At 38.3% G+C, this 21,587-nt stretch overlaps 1 protein-coding gene and 1 pseudogene across 1 annotated transcript in view; both read left to right on the top strand.

Moving 5' to 3' along the window:
• Arsb (arylsulfatase B) overlaps positions 1-17,279 on the top strand; it is a 171,237-nt gene extending 153,958 nt beyond the window's left edge. Inside the window, exons 7-8 of the mRNA XM_005328991.5 lie at positions 14,122-14,244; positions 15,391-17,279. Of these exons, the coding sequence (XP_005329048.1) occupies positions 14,122-14,244; positions 15,391-15,656 (389 nt within the window). The 3' untranslated portion in view covers positions 15,657-17,279. The remainder of the gene's footprint in view (positions 1-14,121; positions 14,245-15,390) is intronic.
• Positions 4,051-4,172, top strand: LOC120885945 (U2 spliceosomal RNA; annotated as a pseudogene).
• Positions 17,280-21,587: the final 4,308 nt, after the last annotated feature.

Below are 21,587 nucleotides of genomic sequence, written 5' to 3'. Positions count from 1 at the left end.
CAATCAATAACATGAAGAGAGAGCCTACAGAATGGGAAAAAATCTTTACCACACACAGCCCAGACAGAGCATTAATCTCTAGAATATATAAACAACTAAAAAAACACCAAAAAAAGCCAAATAACCCAATCAATAAATGGGCTAAAGAACTGAACAAGCACTTCACAGAAGAAGAAATACAATTGATCAATAAATATATGAAAAAGTTTTCAACATCTCTAGCAATTAGAGAAATGCAAATCAAAACTACTCTAAGATTTTTTCTCACTCCAGTCAGAATGGTAATTATCAAGAATACAAGAAACAATAAGTTTTGGTGAGGATGTGGGGGAAAGTGTACAATCATACATTGCTGGTAGGACTGCAAATTTGTGCAATTATTATGGAAAACAGTATGGAGATTCCTCATAAAACTTGTAATGGAACCACCATTTGACCCAGCTATCGTACTCCTCAGTTTATACTCAAAGGACTTAAAATCAGCTTACTGCAGGATCATAGTCACATCAATGTTAATAGCAGCTCAACTCACAGTAGCTAACCTATGGAACCAACCTAAGTGTCCTTCAACATATGAATGGATAAAGAAAATGTGGTATATATACACAGTGGAATATTACTCAGCCTTAATGAAGAATGAAATTATGGCATTTGCTGGTAAATGGATGGAGCTGGAGAATATTATGCTAAGCAAAATAAGCCAATCCCAAAAAACCAAAGGCCAAATGTTTTCTCTGATATGCAGATGCTAATTCACAATAAGGATTGGGGGTCTAGGGAAAAATAGAGTTACTTTGGACTAGGCAGAGGGTAGTGAAGGGAGAGGAGTGGGTATGGGAGTAGGAATGAAAGTAGAATGAATCAGACATTATTACCCTATGTACACCCTATCCAGGTACACCCTACCTGCCTACAACATCACTCAGTTAATCTTTATCAGGGGATTAACACACTGGTCGGGTTAAGGCTGTCATGACCCAGTCCATTTCACCTCTAAACCTTCCTGCATCGTCTCACATACATTTTGGGGGAACACCTCACATCTCAACCATAACAGTAACATGTATCACACTGTCTATATTCCGGACTTAGTACCGAACATCTTCAATGCATCATCACGTTTAGTCCATATTATATTGTGAATTACATATTATTATCCTCATTTTACAAATGAGGAAACTGAGGTCTAGGAGGTTTAGCTGGTCTCAAAGTCACACAGCCACTGAGTGAAGGAGCTGAGATTTGAACCCAAGCAGCCTGCTTTGTACTGCTGTGCACCATGGCCTTCTGGGAGAAGGGGTGGTGGGACCTCACTTGCATCACACAGTCCTTACCTGCACCCTCATTACCATCCTAGCACTGCTTTCCTCCAGGGTTAGAAGAGTAAATCTTCCTAAGTCCCATTCTCTGCCCATGCCCAGCTCATTTCACTTGAGCAGCGTTTCAGAGAGAAGGTGACCTAGACCATCCTGTTTACCCCTGCACCGATGCTGATGCTGGAGTTTTCCCACCTCCCAGCCCAAGCCCTTGCTTCTACCCCTAAAGCCAGAAGATCCCCCTCCTCATGGAAACTTGGCCTTCCAGAGCTGAGGAAGCTGTATTAGAAACATTCCGTATATTGAGCCAAAATGGTATCATGCACCTTAGTCTCTCTCTGTGCCTTCGTTTCCTCTTTTATAGGATGAGGGATGGGTGGATTATAAAGGGATTAAATTAGATGCAAGCTAGGGGCTGAAGTTGTGGCTCAATGGTAGAGTGCTTGCCTAGCACATGTGAGGCACTGGGTTTGATCCTCAGCACCACATAAAAATAAATGAATAAAATAAATGTATGATATCCATCTACAACTAAAAATATTTTTAAAAAATTAGATGCAAAGTGCTTAAAACAATGCATAGTCCATTATTACATTCAACAATGTAATAATAATATTATCACATTGATAATTTTTATTTTTATTATCACTTCTCCCTATTGATTCTGCTCCTGAAAGTTTTATAGGATGATTCCAATCCTTTTGAACTCCCCCCTTTCACTATTTTGTCTGCTGCAGCCTGCCCTTATCTCTTTAGATCCAGGACATGGTACTTGTCTTCTTGATGGCCTTATATGCTTCATCCTGTATCACTTTGTTCTGACCTACATGCATCGTCAAGAACTGCCCTTCCTGGATATTGCTTAGGTACATCAATATCCTCTTCAGAAGCCAAACTGGTTCTTGCTTGCTTTCATATTAGGGTGGATTTAAGTTTCTCTCTTAATTTCTTGCCAAACCATACACACGTGCTATTTTCTTTGGGCATGAAAGCTTCCTATCTTATCTTCACTTCCTCTTCTTATTTGCAGCAAAAAAATTTTTTAAAGCATTATGTAATTAAAAGCTCCAATGTTTGGTTCTACACCAAAATGTTAATAGCAACTAATAAACTTACAAGTTTTTTAAAAAATTTTCCCATTCATACTTTTCTGTATTTTTCAACATGTGTATAATAGGATCTATAATTAGAAAAAATAATGTGTTTTATAAAAGTACAATCACAAACTATTCTAGACAGAGTCAGGAAGATGCCTTATGCAACCTAGAGAGCAGGGTTGCCTTTCATGAAAATCAGGAGTATCCTTAGGCATTCCCCATTTGGTGAATCCATTGCCTATTACTAATCTGTGTCTTTCAAACTACATTGTTACCTCAGACACTTCCTTCAAACAAAAATTAGAAAAGTACACTATATTTAGTGGACATCACAGATTGTTGCTTATAGATTGAATTGCTCTGTAGCAACAGAGATGAGAACCTGGATCTCTACTGACCCACTCACCATCTCCTCTCAAGATAGCTCTTGAGTTCTGGAACTCTTTCCAGATGTGTGTTTTCCACCTTATTCTAGAAACTTGAGCTCCTTCAGATTTTACTCAGATTAGGAGCACTGTAAATTTACTACATAGTATGTAAGATAGGGATATCCTTCACGCACCCTAAAATTTTCTGCTAATCTCCTTTTTCATGTCCCAAATCAATACATATGGCTAATTCATCTTATGACTGAGTATTTTTGTCTGATCAGAAAGTTTTATTATCTCAGAGATGGCTTTCAGCTCAGAAGAAAAAGAGAAAGATATATTTGTTTATGCTTCTCTCTTAGTTTCTCCATGGTTAGAAACTCCATAGTTTCTGCCCAGAGGTCAACAAACCCAATGCCCCTTTCTTATCCATCCTGCTGATGGATGGAGTGTTTGGTACTTCTAATTTGTGGTCTGAAACCCCCTGCTCTCTTGGCTTCTGTGATGTCCTGTTTAACCAGTTTTTTCTCTCACATTATTTTCTTCTTCTCTGCCTCACTTGCTGACAGCTTCTCTTTGTCCCTCGGTGCTCTGTTTCTGGCTTTCTGCTTTGCTTCAGTCAACTCATCCATTCCCAGGGTTCAGTGGTTACTGCATGGTAGGTGGTATTCAAACCAGTGTGTGCCTTCAGTCTCTGAGACAGGGTCCAGTGCTGGATATTTCTACCTTGAGTTTATCTAACTCCTCAAGTCAGGATGCCTCATGCTGGACTCATATTTTCCACACTGTTTCCTGCACCAGCATCTCTATTCTACCAACATCAACAATATTCTCCCAGTCATCTAGCTAATCTTAGAATTTTAATTATCTTGCATAACCTTTTTATCATGAAATACCTTCCACTGCACTTTCAAAACTTCTCTTAGATCTCTTTGCTCATCACTTCTTGTCATAGAATTTCAGAACAAGATGGTTTATTACCACATAGTTGTTAACCAACAAATATTTCTTTTTTTTTTATTCAACAAATATTTCTTAAATTTAGATCTAGTCCTACTCCATCACAGAAGTTTTGTTTGTTCACATGCTATTAGAAAGCAACCCCTCCTCTCTATCATCCCAACTATCTATTTCATACACTACCCATTTAATAATGAAAACACCAATTTAATAATTCAATATTTCTTATGCATACAGATACAACATTCTCAACAAAATACTGACATATGGAATCCAGCAATATATCAAAAGGATTATATGTCAGGACCAATCGCTTCTTGGCTTTTTGGCTAAGATCAAGTGTAGTATCTGTTCTTATCAGTTTAATATGTCAGGACCAAATAAGATTTATCCAAGGAATGTAAAATTGGTTTAAGATATGAAAATCCCATATGACAAATTATAATAAATAAATAAATTTTTTAAAAAATATATCTGAAAATCAGTTCATATAATATACCATATCAAAAGAATAAAGGACAAAAACCAAAATAATCTCAATAGTTGCAGAAAAGCCTTTAGACAGAATTCAACACCACTTCATGATAAAAGCACTCAAACTAGAAATAGAAGGAATCCTATTCAACTTGATAAATCCCATCAACAACAACAACAACAAAAAAACCTTATGCTGATATCACATTTATCTGTGAAAGACTGAATGCTTCCCTCCTGAGATCAGGAAGGAGACAAGGATATCCGCTCTTGCCATTTGTATCAGCATTATACTGGTATAATGCTGATACAAATAAATAAAACTATTAGGATCTTGTATATTAAAAAACCTAGGGTTCAGGTTTGAATGCTTGCCTAGAATGTTCAATGCCTTGGATACAATCCCCAGCACTGGAGAAGAAAACGAAAAACCTAATGAGTCAACTGAAAAGCTTTTAAAACTAACAAGTTTGGCAAGGTTGTACAATATAAGAGCAATATACAATAATCACTTGTATTTCTTTTTTTTACTAATTTTATTATTATTATTTTAAATACACGACAACAGTGGAATGCATTACAATTCTTTTTACATATCTAGAGCACATTTGTATTTCTATAGAACAGTAAAAAGAAAGCAAACATGAAGTTATGAAAAGGGTCACATTTGCAATAGTATCAAAAAAGAATAATGGTATTTGTGGATATACAAATGACCGTTAGATTTTACACTCTAAATGGGTGAATTTTATCCTGTGTGAACTAGGTCTCAATAAAGCTCTTTGAGAAAATAATCCAGTCTTTAAATAAATTAAATCCCTCTTTTGTCCCCCTATTGATTAGAAGAAAAAGTGGTAATTCCTACAGCCCAGTATTTAGCACTTTCTTGAGTTTGTTTCACCCATCTATCCAACTATTTACCTTTGCCTCCTGCAACAGCTACATTACTTGTCCTTCAAAGGCACTAAATTGTTGGAGCTGTGTCTTCCATTCTTCAATCTAAAATTCCCATCTGTGCATCCACTTTTTATAGTCATTTCTTGCTTCATTAAGCTTTTCTGTGTGTTCACCACCCATGTGCCAAGGCACTGGGCTAAGGCTTTGGGTTGCAGAAGTGAATCAGGCTTAGAACACACTGTCAATTTTATTACCCTAAAAGTGGTGTGTGTTGGCAGATGGCATACAGGTGCACTTTTTAAAATCTTCTGAAGTCCCATTTCATCAGTCTTTCCTCTGTGCTTCAGCCATTATCAACTTCTTCCTACTGTGATCTTTTAAGATATTTACCATCAGGCCTCGGTCACATTCTGCCTCATATGTAATACCTTATCCCTTCATATGTAATACTTAGCTTCCTGTTTAATTTGTAAATTGTCTAAAGCTCATGTGTATTCATTTTCTGTTGCTGTTATAACAAATTACCACAAACTTAATAGCTCAAATTGACACCAGTGTCATCTGATAGTTCCATGGGCCACATGTCTGACACAGGCCTCCCGGGGCTGACATCAAGGTGTGGTAGGGCAGCATCCCCTTCTGGGCATCTAGTACAGAATCAGTTGACTTGCCTTTTCTCAGCTTCTAACAATGGTCCATATTACTTAGCTCATGGCCTCCTTCTTCCACTGTCAAAGATAGTAGTGTTCCTTGTCTCTGACCCTTCTCCTACGGCTAAACCTCAATCTTATCATCACAGAAGCAATATTCCTTGCTTCTGTGGACTCAATATGATTAGGTTGGACTCACCAGATAATCTAGAATGATCTTCACATCTCAGAGTCCTTGCCCTTAATCATGTACCTTTTGTCACGCAAGGTAACATATTCACAGGTTCTAGAAAATTAGGGTGTGAACATCTTGGGGGACCCTTATGCTGTCTGCCTCACCCTATCTTAGACTTCATTGCATTGCATAAGAATCTCACACAGTATCAATGGATGGATAAAAAAGTACTAACAACAAAAATGACAGCTGAAACTGGGGTAGCTATATAAAGAGATATAAAGAGTGAAAACATTATTAAAAGGGCTTTTTATCCCCAAATAATGAAAATAGCAGTCAACCATAAGTCACACTTCTAAATTTATAAGAACTTAACAATATAGTCTCAAGATGTGTGAAGCAAAAACAGACAGAACTAACAGAATAAATAAATTCTCAATTGTGGTGACTTTTAACAAAACTCTCTCCATGACTGATAGAACAAACAAAAATGCCCATAGAGCTATAAAAGGTTTGAACACCAAAGTGAACACACTTAACTTAAGTGATTTGTGGATCACTGCACTCAACAACTTTGTGTGTGTGTGTGTGTGTGTGTGTGTGTGTGTGTGTGTGTGTTTTAAATGAGACTGGAACATCAAAGATTGACCATGTAGTAGACCATTAAACAAGTGTCAACACACTGTAATGAATTTAAATCAAATACTGCAAATCTAAAATGATTCTAAAATGAAATGTTTATTAAAAAAAGAATAGATATGTCCTGTGATGGTAGTAAAATCGAATCAGAAATTAGTAATAATAACTGGAAAATTCTCAAATATTCATGTTTTCAAATAACTTTCAAATAATCAGAGTCAAAAAAGAAATCACAATGGAAGTTAGAAAGTATTTTGAACTGGACTAATAAAAATACATATTTAAAATTGCATTATAAGAAATTAGAAAATAATTGATAGTATTGAATGTATGAACTGAAATTTAAAAATGCTAAAAATCAATTATTCAAGAATTACAGAAAAGAGCAAATCAAGCCCAAAGAAAATAGAAATAATAAAGATACTCTTCAACTCCATCTATTTATCTGCAAATGCCATAATTTTATTCTTTTAATGCTGAGTAATATTCCATTGTGTATACTTACTACAATTTCTTTATCCATTCATCTATTGAAGGGCATCTGAGTTGCTTTCACAGTTTAGTAGTTGTGAATTGTGCTGCTATAAACATTGATGTGCCTGCATTACTGTAGTATGCTGTTTTTAAGTCTATGTAGTATAAACTGCAGAGTGAGATAACTGGGTCAAATGGTGATTCTATTCCAAATTTTCTAAGGAATCTCCATACTGCTTTCCAGATTGGTTGTACCAATTTACAATCCCACCAGCAATGTATGAGTGTGCCTTTTCCCCCACATCCTCGCCAACACTTACTGTTGCCTGTATAACTGTCATTCTGACTGGAGAGAGATGAAATCTTAGATTAGTTTTGATTTGCATTTCTCTAATTACTAGAGATGTTGAACATTTTTTCATGTATTTGTTAATCACTTGTATTTCTTCTTCTGAGAAGTGTCTGTTCATCTCCTTAGCCCATTTATTAAATTGGGTTATTTGTTTGTTTGTTTGTGTTTGGTGTTAAGTTTTTTGAGTTCTTTATATATCCTGGAGATTAGTGCTCTGACTTGTGTGTAGCAAAAATTTGCTCCCAAAATGTAGGCTCTTTCTTTAAGTTATTGATTGTTTCTTTGCTGAGAAGAGGCTTTTTAGTTTGAATCCATCCCATTTATTTATTCTTGATTTTATTTCTTGCACTTTAGGAGTCTTATTAAGGAAGTCGGGACCAATCCAACATGATGAAGATTTGGGTCTATGTTTTCTTCTATTAGGCACAAAGTCTCTGGTCAAATTCCTAGGTCCTTGATCCACTTTGAGTTGAGTTTTGTGCAAGGTGAGGGATAGGGGTTTAGTTTCATTTTGCTGCATAGTTTCCTAGTACCATTTGTTGAAGAGGCTATCTTTTCTCTGCTGTATGTTTTTGGCACCTTTGTCTAGTAGGAGATAACTGTATTTATGTGGGCTTGTCTCTGTGTCTTCTATTCTGTACCATTGTAAGACCCATGTAATTTTTAAAAAATGTTTTTAATCAAAACAGTACTTGTACACAGTGTGACATCAATCACATCAAACATATATTTTCTTTGTGCTGGGAACATTCAGAATCTCTCTAGGGCTGGGGAGTAGCTCAGTGGTAGAGTGCTTGTCTAGCATGTGTGAGGTCCTGGGTTCAATCCCCTGTACTATGGGGAGAAATATCCTGTTTACTAGCTATTTCAAAATAGTCAACCAGTTGTCACCAACCATAGTTATCCTAGTGTGCTATAGAACATTAAAAGTTTTCCCTTCACTTGAATCAAATGTATGGAAGATGATATGTCATGAGCTTTGTAATGTTTTGAGCAACCAATAAAAAAAAAAGTTTTCCCTTCTATCCAACTGCATCCCTACACCCATTTACCATCCTCTCTCTACCCACCCTTCACACCCTTCCCAGGCTCTGGTCACCACTATTCTGTTCTCTACTTCTTTAAGATCAACTTTTTATTTATTACATATAAGTGAGAGCAGGCAGAATCAATATAATCTTGATTCAAAAACAAGATAAGGAACATTGCAAAAAAGGAAATCATAGGCCAATTTTTGCCTTGAGCATAGATGCAAAATGTCTTTACAAAATGTAGATAAAGCAACATATAAAAGGAATAAATATCATGGCTAAAAGGGATTTATTCTAGAAATGCAGTGATGGTTTGACATTTAAAACTCAGTCAATATAATTAATTACATTAAGGTATAAAAGAATATATTCTCATGTAGAAAAGGCATATGCTAAACCTTAATACCCATTTATATAATTTAGGGAAAAAATTACTAAATGGAAATAGAAAAGATCACCTTTAATCTCATAAAATATATCTACAAAAAATTTATATTGAGATCATACTTACTAGTAAAATATTAAAAACTTTCCTCTGAAATCAGAAATGAGTCATAAAGTCCTACTATCACTACTTTCATTCAGAATTGTGCTAGAGATTTTTTTCCAGTATCATAAGGTAAGAAAAAAGATTAAAAGATGGGAAGTTAATCTATAGGAAGTATTTTCTTTTTTTAATTGGTTGTTCAAAACATTACATAGCTCTTGACATATCATATTTCATACTTTAGATTCAAGTGGGTTATGAACTCCCATTCTTACCCCGTATACAGATTGTAGAATCACATCGGTTACACATCCACATTTTTGCATACTGCCATATTAGTAACTGTTGTATTCTGCTACCTTTCCTATCCTCTACTATCCCCGCTCCCCTCCTCTCCCATCTTCTCTCTCTATCCCATCTGCTGTAATTTAATTCTCTCCTATAGGAAGTATTTTCATGTGACGTGATAGCATGCATAGAAAATCCAAAGAATCTATAAAATTTGGGATTAGAAAATCCAAAAAAATCTATGATCTATAATTAAGAAATAAATTTAGCAAAGTCGCAGTAAATAAGATTTTAAAAAGCCAACTTTAAACAGCAAACATTTAGAATAGTAGTATCAAATGATATCAACCTATTATGAATAAACCTAACGAAAGTGTGACTTCAGACAAAAAAACCATAAAACATAATTAAGAGAAAAGTTTTTAAATGCCACGCAAATGTCAGGCTTCACTAGTTTCATTAATTGTAAAACTCAGTGTTTGAAATACCCACTCCCACCCCATTGATCCCTAGAGTCAGTACCATTCTGATCAATATCCCAGCAGGCAGTTTGTGAAACTTGACAAGCTGATCCTAAAATTTACACTGAAAGTATTAAAGGCCCAAAATGATGAAATCAAATCTTGATGAACAACAGACTTGGGGGACATATGCCAACAGCTGGAAAAACTTGCTATCATTCAACAGTAAATAAGACTGTGGTATTAGCACAAGGACAGACAACAACCCAGCTGTTCGGGATGGAGACTCCAGAACTGTGCCGTCCGGTGCAGGAACCACTCATCACATGTGACAACTAAAATTAACTAACATTAACTCAAATCAAGTGTTGAGTTCCTTGGTCGCAGCAGCCACATTACATATGCTCATGGCCACACGGGGCCAGTGCCTGAAATAGCAGCCTGAGTTCAGAACATTTCCATCATCATGGAAAGTTCTACTGGACAGTGGGGCTCTAGAGACATTCCATGTTCATCACTCCATGTCGAAATATTGTTTTTGACAAAGATGCCACTGTAGTTGACTGGGAAAAGAACAGTCTTTGCAATAAATGGTATTTGGTCAGGGGAGAACTGAGGAGAGTAGAATTATCATATATTGGAATAATTTATAGCAATAAAAATGATGAGGTCCTGGAAATAGCTGGATCCCAGCAATGTAGATGAATGCACTGACATTATGTGGATCCAAAAGCAGCCAGAAATCAAAGTAACATATTGTATAGTTCCAGTCATGTTAAGTTCAAAAGCAGGTAGAATGCCTCTCCTAGTTAAAATCAGGACAGCAGTTATCTTGGGAAGAGGAGGGAGTACCAAGGCTGCTGGCAGGGCCTTGAAGTCCCAACAAAGCACTGTGCCTTGAGTGGCTGATGTTTACAGGGGACAGTTTCCTGTTCATCAAGCTGCATGCCTGTTATTTGTGTACTTTCTCTATGGGTGTTATAAAAAAAATTGTTTTCTAGCAACCTGTGGGATGACACAGAAAAAAAATAATTTCATTTATTAAACAAAAAATAAAAGATGACATTTACCTCTAAAATTTTTAGACAGACAACAGTTTTTAAGTCTGAAAATATCAGATATATGATGTGGACAAATGGGAAATTGCTAATAGGAGAGCTGACTTGTATACATTGTAAAGTTGGGAACATGTGTACCTTGTAACTGGACGGTTTTAGTTCTAGACACAGACCCTAGAGAAACTTCAGCACCTGTGCACAAGGAGATATGGACAAGTATTCACTGCAGGATAGCCAATAATAATAAATAATTAAAATAGTTAAAACAAACCTGAGAGCTAGGGTTGTGGCTCAGTGGTAGAGCACTTGCCTAGCCATGTGTGAGGCTCTGGGTTCAATTCTCAGCAGCACATTCAGTAAATAAATAAATAAATAAATAACGATATTGTATCCAACTACAATTAAAATATTTTTTTAAAAAAAACCTTAATGCTCATCAATAGGGTAATAGAAAAATGTGCCATGTTTATATAGTGAAGTATTGAAGTTAAGAGGAATATATGCTTGTGCTTAAGAGAAATATATGTATGTACAGTGAATGAGAATGTTGCAGAATATGTATGATATAACACATGTACATTTTTAAACTCTGAAACAGTACTGTATACTATTCCTCAGCACATAGTCTTGCTACTACATTTTACAGTGACTGAGGAGACACTGGAGTCAGGACAGCAGCAGCCTGTGGAGGAGTGAGGGTGAGGGACTGGGATTGAGGAGGGGGTCAAAGGAGTCTCAACTTCATATTTGTTGCCCAGTTTTTTAATTAAAAAAATTTAAAAAGCAGGACTAGGGATGTAACTCAGTGGTAGAGCGCTTGCCTAGGGGCCTTCACTTTGATCCCCAGTATCCCTCCCAGATTAAATTAGATTAAAATTTTTTTAAATAAAGTAAGTAAATATAGCAAAAATGGTATAACCATTTTTGTGACCATATTTGAAAAGTTAACAGAGGAATGCCAACTATATTATATGATATAATAATATAACCCAGGAGGTATCTGTTCCTCCTGGGTTATATTATTCTTTATCATTTTCTCTTTGTTTCATTTCTCAAGATGAAAAACACAAAATTGAGATAATAGTGTCTTTCATTATGTAGTCTTAGCCTTATTTATTGTTTGGGTGTTTTATGTTCCTGTTGGTGTTAAGAGAAAAAAAAATGTATAAAAATGTAAGTATGATTGAGATAGCTATTTTCCTTTTTTTGTTGTTTATGTTCACAAAGCATGCTTGTTTTATTTAACATTCTTGGATATCAGAACGCGGCTTTCATTCAAACGTGTGAGGAATAAGACGTTGTACCACAGTCTGTGTCCCGAGAACCCACTTCCTGTGATAGACAGCCTCACACACTTCCACCACCAGAAGCATCTGTTTGTGTTGGAGCCAAAATATCCACAAGCAGAGAAGCAAGAAGTCAAAAAACATTTTCCTCTTTGGTGCTACAGATTTATTGCTGTGCAATGACTTAAGAACGAAGCTCTGAAACCACCAGTGGTTTACTGGATCAGTCTCTGTATGTGTCCACGGGGTCAATTTCAAAGGCTGACAAAGAACGGGTCTTCTGCCTCTTCCACTGCTAGCTTTCCTTCCTGCATCAAACTTGCATTAAAACCCTGGGGAGCAACAAAATCCTGTCTTGGGGTGAACAGGGGCACTCTCAAAGTCTTTTTTTTAATTTGTGATGGGGTCTCACTTGGTTGTCGAGGCTCATCTTGAACCCCTGGGCTCAGGTGGTCTTCCTGCCTCAGCCTCCCAAGTGCTAGGACTACAGGTGCTCACACAGTGCACCCAGCTTCTCAAAATATCTTATAAAAGGAAGACAGATGACTAGTTTCACCACCATGTGGAGACTGCACTTTTATAGACACACCACACACTGTGGCAATTAGTTACTGGGCTGGTAATTCAGCAACCTTCCGAAGTGCTCCCAAGACAATTGCTGTGACCATATTTGAAAAGTTAACAGAGGAATGTCAACTGAAAACAGACTATGCAGCTAGGTTCTGAGTTGAGGCTTTTAAATATGCTCACATAGGAATAAAGTGAGGGAACCTCCATCCCTTACCTTCATAGATCCACCAGGGTCTTTAACTAGAGTTGAACTCCCACAGCTCCTTATACCCTCTTCCCCAAGGGCAGGTGAAAGAGGGAGTTAGCCAAAGAAGGAACTGAGCATGCTCAACCTAGACCCTTTTGTGTGTCTAACATCAGAGCTACTGCATCTCCTAGATATATATAAGCTTTCTTCTCTGCTCTGTGTATTCCTAGGGATTCAAGTGGTTGTCCAGCAAGATCAATGGTGCTAGCCAGGCATGATGGTGTACACCTGTAATTGCAGCTGCTTTGGAGGCTGAGGCAAGAGGATTTCAAGTTCAAAGCCAACCTCAGTAAAAGTGTGGCGCTAAGCAACTCAGTGAGGGCTTGTCTCTAAATAAAATACAAAATAGGGCAGGGGATGTGGCTCTATAGTTGAGAGCCCCCGAGTTCAATCCCTGGTACCCACCCCACCCCCCAAAAAAAGAAAGAAAGAAAAGATTAATGGTGGTGACTAGGTCTTTCTAAGTCAAGGGTCAGTTATTAACTGGATCTGAGGCTATGTTCTCTCCAATGACTTTATCAGTAAAAAAAAAAAAAAGCATTATTTTTAGCCCCATCTGTCTTGCCTCTGCCTCTTAATAGGTTCCAAACTCAAGAGGGAGTAGATATTAGTCATTGCTTCCCCTCAGAAGCATAACAATTAATTACTACAAGACCTCAAAATGATAAATTAATGTATTGCATGATACCAACCAATAATCTGTATACCAAATTTATTCTTATACCCATAGTTATTCTGTCTGAATAGTTAATTGAGCATTGCTCTCTTACTTTTAGATTGCATAAGTGTTGTTTTAAAATAAATATATATGCTATTTTCATGGTGTGCTTAAATTCTCCCACCTTGAGATAGACTGCATTAACATATGCATTTTAGAATTTATTACACTATCTACATAGATATAAGTATCTACCGAAAATGCATTTAATTTGTACATTTAAGAGGGGAAAAAAAACACCAAAATTCAAAAAAGCAGCTCCCTGTGCTGTAACACAACATTGTTCTGCAATGGCCAGCTGCACATTGGCAGAACGTAGCGATTTTAAGGATGAATTAGTATTCTAATCTCTTTGGGATTTCCTTTATATTTGTGGTGGTTTATGACTGACATTTAATGTAACTATAGCTTTCTGTTTATATTTAATAAAAGATTCATTTCTGTGGTGGTACACATATTTGCACTCCACTGGTGAATAAAAGCTACTGTTCAGCAAGAAGGATATAAAATGCTGATTTATAATGACATGTTCCAATAACAGCAATCTAACTCTTCCAAACTGTTTCTTCTCAGGTCCTGGAAGCAGCATGGCTCCGGCAAAGGATGATTCTTCTCTTCCCAAGTATTCAGCTTTTAACACATCTGTCCATGCTGCCATTAGACTAGGAAATTGGAAACTGCTCACAGGCTTCCCAGGTAGGATGCTTAGCTTAGCCCAGGTCCCCTCCTACAGTGAACAGGACAGGGCTATGTCCTCTGGGTTCTATCATATCGCCAGTCTCACTGAATCTTGGGATTGTATTCCCTTGGCCCTTTCTCTGGGAAGGGAGGACTTTATCGCTCTCATTCTAGCCACTTCCCATCTCCTCCTACTTGGCTCCTCAAAGCTCCTAGGACCCGCCACTCCTCTCACTTTGCTGAGATACCTGAAACATTAACTCATTATTCAGATCTTCTATGGTCCTCCTGATATGTGCCATAAGAAGACAAGGATTTAGTCAAGGTTTTCTTGTCCCACTCTAAAGACTGGTCCTAATTACATGGCTTCCATGTTACCATGGACCAAGTCAGCTTCCCCACCACAACATCAAGAAAAATGTATCCAAGTAACTCCTGCATTTTGCAAAACTTATCTCTGGGGCTGCTAAATCAGGAGCAAATGAGGAGGAATGGTTGAGATTGTTCCCTCCCCCGCCCTGCAATTGAGAATTAACTATAGCAGGAGTGAAAGGAAGAAATTCCATTCAAATGCTTCATGGAAAATATGGATTTCAGGTATGTGTGGCTTTACATCTAGCTAGCAGAGAATCTCTGAGAGCTAGCCCTCAACCAATGGTGTAGCTGGGGAAGGAGGCAGTTTCGGTTTCCCTGATCGTATTCTCCAACCTATTTTACAGGGACATTTTGTAAGTGGTAGTAAGATGGCTAAGGCTGTGATGCAGTTAAACAGTGCTTATAATGGGGGGGGCGGTGTTCTTGGTATTTGCAGCTAGACAGATCATTTGGAACTGTCCTGCGGAGTGTAGGACATTTTAGCATCACTGGCCTATGTCCAGTAGACACCAAGAGCATTGTCACCCCCCAATCATGTGACAACTAAAAATTTCCCCTCACAAATGTGCACACATTTCTAGATGTCTTTGGTCAAAAAGCAGCAAGACATGTCTCACTAAAGCACCAGAATCAGATTCTGAAACGAATCTAGAGATAGCACCAAGCGCCACATCTTTTTCAGATATCCACACCCACGAGCCAGTATGGCCTTGTCCCCCGAGTTTCCCCAAGATTAGCAGTTGCCTACAGTGAGTGCTTCCCCAGTAAATGATTTTGTTTCTTTGCCAGGCTGTGGTGCGTGGATCCCCCCACCATCTCAACACAACGTTTCTGAAATACCCTCATCGGACCCACCAAGCAAGACCCTCTGGCTCTTTGATATTGATCGGGACCCGGAAGAAAGACATGACCTGTCCAAAGAACATCCCCACGTGGTCAAGAAGCTCCTTTCCCGCCTTCATTTCTACCAGAAGCACTCAGTGCCTGTACATTTCCCAGCGGAAGACCCCCGCTGCGATCCCAAGGGCACTGGCGCCTGGGGCCCCTGGATGTAGGATGTCGGAGAGGGGGGGGGGGTTGGAATGCATTTCTGTTGCAAACTGGACCTCAGTTCTTGAATCATGCAGCCTCTTGTCCCACTTGTCCTCCCACTCCAGGTTCACCTGGCCTTTCTAGTGCTCTAAACCACACCACGGAGTCCAGTATCAACCCTAGTGCATTTAAGAAGCTGATAAAATCTGGAATGCTCCTGCCATGGGCTGGAGCTGGTGTCTGCAAGCAGGGGTGGCTGGGTTCATCCACTCTTGCTAAGCTCCGGGACAGCTGGGGACTTGACATGGGAAGTTCTCATTGAGTCCTAGAAGCTGGAGCAGCTGGCTCTTGTTGCCTAGCAAGTCAGACAGTAGACTTCCCTCTGCCAATAACCAGTTTTATTGGAGTGACTCACATTTCTTATAACGAATGAAGGGAGCAGACAAATTGTTAATGGTTCTTTTGGCCGGGAGTTCTGTCTGTCTGTGAGAGATCTTGCTCAGGCCTTCCATGAGAATGACCCTCCTCGGCTCACCCCTCAATTACTCATCTCATCACCAGCATAAGGCCCACTTCACTAAGGTCAACACAGCAAAATACCAACACCTTGGTTTTGGTTTTTACAATAAAGAAAATTTTTTTAATACTATTTTTTCCCCTAGCCATTGCTCATTCTGTCTAGACTTCCTGTCACCTCCAATTGTGACTCTTTACCTGCCATTCCTTTTGACTTCAGTGCCCTGTGGAAGGCCACTTTACCACTCCACTCTGAGCACTCCTGAGTTTTGGAACAATGCTGAGCCTTGCCTTCCTTTTGCCTGTAATACTAAAGCCAGAGCCCTGCTTAGAGAAGGTGGCCAGGGTGCTCTGTGATCATGCCCACGGGGGACCCAGGAGAGGGCCAGGTGGGAGATGCTTGGGTCCATGGCATCTGTCTGCTAAGGTTTCTCCCGAGTTGCATGGAGGTCATCATCAATATTGTGGCTTTAACTCCTGACATATAACAAGTTGCACTGCTATTCCTGAGGAGAGACTTGTAATACTATCTTACTCTATAATATATCAAAGTAAGACTATTGGAAGGATATGGTGCTAGAACTAATGACATTTATTATCTTTACCCAACACCTGGGTTGGCAAACACCTGGCCACAATGTCCCCAATCACCCCAAATCCTGTGGCAGATAGTAATAACGAACTGAGCCTGAATGTGACTCCTGCATCCTTCCAGTCCCAGGGCTGCAGGTAGCCATTAGTATTCTAAGATTGGAGGTCACCACTATTTAACACCTGTTTTTTCTCCCTATTGTACCCTCAAAAGCTGTACCCAGTTCTAGTTCCTTGTTTGCTGTGTATACTGAGAATGTTCCATAGTCAAAGAATTTAAAGAATTTTAAGGAGTACTTTTAAAAATCTATCATTTGAGATTTTGTTTTATTCAGGATAAAACAGAGTCTTATTAGATTTTCTGATTCTATACAAGAAGATTAAAAGGCTCATGTTGTTACTAGTATATTAATGTTACTTCTTTCCAAATTTGCTTGCCTTTAAAGAAGATTTTGTTCATTTGTGAGCTTGTTTTTCTTTGTTACTACATGAGTCTTCCAGATTTGAGGGACAAAATAAAAATAATCATTTAAAAAATATGACAGCCGTGGATATGGGGCTCCTCTGGGGATGATGAAAAAGTTCTGCATTGGGTTAGCAATGACGGCTGCACAACATCATGAACCCCCTCCATGCCACTGAATTGTATACTTCAACATGGTGAAATGGCAAATTTGATATTATGAAGACCTTATCACGATTTCTTAAACTTGCCCATTTCATAGTTCATGAATTATACCTCAATAAATCTGTTACATAAATAAATACATGAAAATTATCACAGTGAAAAAAAATGTGTCAGACTTTGCCCGAAGACTACACACTATAAAGTAAGGTGTTGGAGGGAGGTCAAAGAAGAGGTGGAGCAAAAACAAAGCACTAACGGAGAGTTTCACCCTGACCACTGCTCTTATGATCACCAAGGACAGATATATGCAAACTGCTGTGTAACAACCCAAATTTAGCAGCTTAAAATAAAACACTTTTATTATTTCATACATAAGATGAGGGTCAGAAATTTGGGAGTAGATAAGCAGGGTGGTTGTGACTCCTGGTCTTTTTGACTCAATAGTCAAGCAGTTGAGCAGGGCTGTGGTCATCTGAATGCTTGGGTGGAGTTGAAGGCTTTACTTCTGAGATGACTCACCAAGGTCTTGGCTTCAGGCCTCAGTCCCTTGATACATGGGCATCACCATAAAGGTCCTCAGATGGGCAGATTATTTCTAGCAGAGGAGGGAATGTGGAGATGTGGAGAGAGAGAGCAAGCAGGGGGCTAGAATGTGTTTTATGACCTGGTCTCCACAGTCGTATATAGATAGCCCTTGCTGTTGGGATGTGGTAGGAGCCTTAGTAGGTAGAGTCTGGTGCAAGAAAGTTAGATTATAGGAGGCACGCCTGGAGAAGAATTCTGGAACACTGGTCCCATGACTTCCTCTCTTTTGCATCCTGGCCACTGTGAGGTAGGGGCGTCTGACACACTTCATGAGGTGCGGCCTTGACACAAGACCCAAAACAGTGGGCCAGCAACCATGAACTGAAAATTCTAAAACAGTGAGACAAAATAAATGTTTCCTCTTTATAAGTTGATTTGTCTCATGTATTTGTTTCAGTGACAGAAAACATGACTAACATATAATTTAAAAATACTATTTTTTTGGTTTTGATTTTTTGAGTGTTTGCTATATACCAGTCAGTGTACTGAGTTGAGAGGATTAAAAATAACCAGAGGTGATGTTTGTAAAGATCAGTCCTTTTTTTTCCCCCAGTATTGGAGATTGGACTCAGGACCTTGCTGATGTTGTGCAAGTGCTTTACTACTGAGCTAAATCTCCATCTCTTAATTATAGGAGAATTACTTTGTTTTCATCTCTTCCATTTTTTCAGTATCCAGTCTTTATCCAAACATAAAATTATTTAAATTAAGAAAATAAAAAAGGAAGAATTATTTTAGGTCTTTTGACAAGGCACATTGGAAAACTAACAAGTGTCCATCAACAGGAAAATGAGATGTATAAATAGTGGAACACTTTTCAGTAAAAAGGAACTGAGCTCAGGAGGCTGAGGCAGGAGGATCCAAAGTTTGAGGCCAGACTACAACTTACTGAGACTCTGTTCTCAAAATAAATAAATAAATAAATAGAAAGGGTTGGGGGATGCTGGTCAGTGGTAGCACACCTCTGGGTTCAATCACCAGTGCTACAAAAACAAAAATAAGAAAGAATGGAATTCTAATACACTTTACAATATAAATTGATTTTGAAAACATTGTGCTGCATCAAAGAAGCCAGACAAATGGCCAGTATTGTATGACTGCACTATTATGAAATAGGCAAATTCGTAGAAACAAACCAGATTAGAGGTTACCAGGGTCTAGGGAAGGGGAGAATAGGGAATTTCCTTCCATTCTTCATGGGGTGATAGAAAATTTTGGAAATAAGGGTGATGTTTATACAACATGGTGAACATGGTCAATGCCACTAAATTGGTTGCAGTGGCAAATTCTATGTTATCTTTGCATATCTTATCTCAATGTAAAAGCAAACACATGGTGGGGGGAGTTCATCAAGAAATTCTGAATTGGGAGAGAAGAGAGCAGCAGAAGAAAAAGTAGCTGGGCTGAAGGGCTGCAGCCGATGTTACGGAAAGTAGCTGCACTTTAATTTCTGATATAGATTGGACTTCCAGGTAAGACAAAAACTAATCAATGGTGATGGAAGTCAGCATATTTGTTTCCTTTGTGGGAGGGGAGATTGGCAGAGGAGGGGCCAATAACCTTTTGAGGTTCAGAACATCTTACCCTGGTTGATCTCTACATGGGTGTATGCTTATGTCAAAATTTGTTGAGACATATTCTTGTTACTTACTCGACAGTTTATATCACATATGAAATTTAAAAGTACTTTTAAACAAAAACAAAAAGTAAAAACACCTGCCTTTCGAGCAAAATGAATGCTACAATATTTATCTTGTTGTTTTGACAACCAAAATGGGCTTATAAACACAACTGTTTGTAAATAAACATTTTCAGCGCTTCAGGGAAATTCATTATTTGAAGAAACTTTTTTGAGAATCCATTGGTAAACACAAGTTTAGGTCTTGTATTTGCAAAGCCTAAATGCATGGATTTAGATTTCCTAAGTTGAACCTTCACTGTTCAGGTTTCACTGACGGGTTCACATGCATATATGAGGGGCTGGCAGAGGAGGATCAGAGACCAGGCAAGCCATACCAACATATCTGGAGGTGGAGCCTCGCTGCCCAAGTTGTTTTCAAAAGTGATTCACATGGCAGAATGTATTAGAATGCCATGCCCTCTTATGGCTAAAAAAAATTCCAGTATAAAATAGTATAATGCTAGTATAAAAAATATTTTTATAAATAAACATAATGTATAAATATTGTGATATTTTATAGTATATATTATATAATATATTTTACATATTGCATATCATATGTAATATATATTATATACAATATGTATTCATATATAAATAGTATATTCTAGTATAAAAAATATTCCAGTATGCCATGTTTTGTATATCCATTTATCTGTTGATGTGCACTTGAGTTATTTCTCTGATGTGCCTTATAAAAAGATATTATAATCTAATTCTTTGCTGTAATGCTCTTTCCAGCCTGATGTAAGAATATTCTGACCAATATATCGACTAAGTATATTAAAATTGTTCTTATCCTCTGCAGTGATCACTTGAACTTTAAAATCCATTTTTTTTGTCCAAGTAGAGAATAGCCATGGTTTGTAGATTGGTTCATTTTTAGGATGTTGAAAAGCCAGTCTGTTCACCCTGACCATCACCCTTATGATCACTAAGGACGGTAGGTGCAAACAGTCTAGAAGCAGTCACCACCTGCCTTTCACCTTTGCCCTGTTGCCATGGGAGACACTCACCTGAATGGCACCTCCCTGGGGCCCATTTAGAAAACTAGAGACATTTCATTCTCAAAGTAATTCACAAGAGGAACCAATCTTGGGTTTCCAGATAGTTCATTACCTTTATTACTTTTCTAACAAAGGCGTTAATACAATATCACTGTAACAATTTTTTAAAAAACAGAAAACATACAACAAAAAATTAATCCATAAACTACTACCTACAGACAGCTCCATTGACCTTTGACACCTCTCTGTAAGAGAGCCATCAAGTGGCGCCTTCCTAAGTTTGTCTTTGTGCCCAGATGAGTTCTCACTAGAGATTTAAGATGGTAGATAAATAAAGTGTCACCTCTTCAGGAAATCCTCATTTTAATCTTATTAATGAAGTACGGAGGCTCCTAATACATTTACTCCCCAGGGCTGGAGGTTAACATGCACACTCCACCACCTGCTTGCTTTCCTCCATGAGCTTCCAGAGGGGTCTGGCCATAGAGGGGCCAGTGTGATCAGTCAAGCCAGCCAGCCAGGGGTCTGGCCTGTAGTTCAGATCAGAGTCTAACAGAGTCCAGCAGAGAAGGTAAACACACACCTTCCTTCCTCAGGTAAACAGGTGAGTAATTTACTGAGTTTTTGTTTAATTCAATGAATCAAAACTTAAATTTGCTGTTTGTAGGTAATATGCACTGGAAGTGAAGACAGGATACAGATGCCAGGCATGGTACCTCCCCCCAACAGAGGAAGAGGGTGCATCAGATGAGACCCTGCTCCTAGATGCTCACCAACCATGGAGCTCAAAGGTCAGGGGGCAGATAGGAGGAGGGTCCCAGGACAGGGCCTGAAAGAAGAAGGGCTTTGTGGAAGGGCTCTTAAGTTGGACATGTATTGCTTCCAGTCTAGTAAGAAAATTCACATTACTTTTTTTTTTTTTTTAACTTCCTGAGCACAGTGAGTT

The sequence above is a fragment of the Ictidomys tridecemlineatus genome, chromosome 1, assembly GCF_052094955.1.
Source record: "Ictidomys tridecemlineatus isolate mIctTri1 chromosome 1, mIctTri1.hap1, whole genome shotgun sequence".
In the NCBI taxonomy this organism is placed as follows: Eukaryota; Metazoa; Chordata; class Mammalia; order Rodentia; family Sciuridae; genus Ictidomys; species Ictidomys tridecemlineatus.
This window is presented reverse-complemented; position numbering and strand designations above follow the sequence as displayed.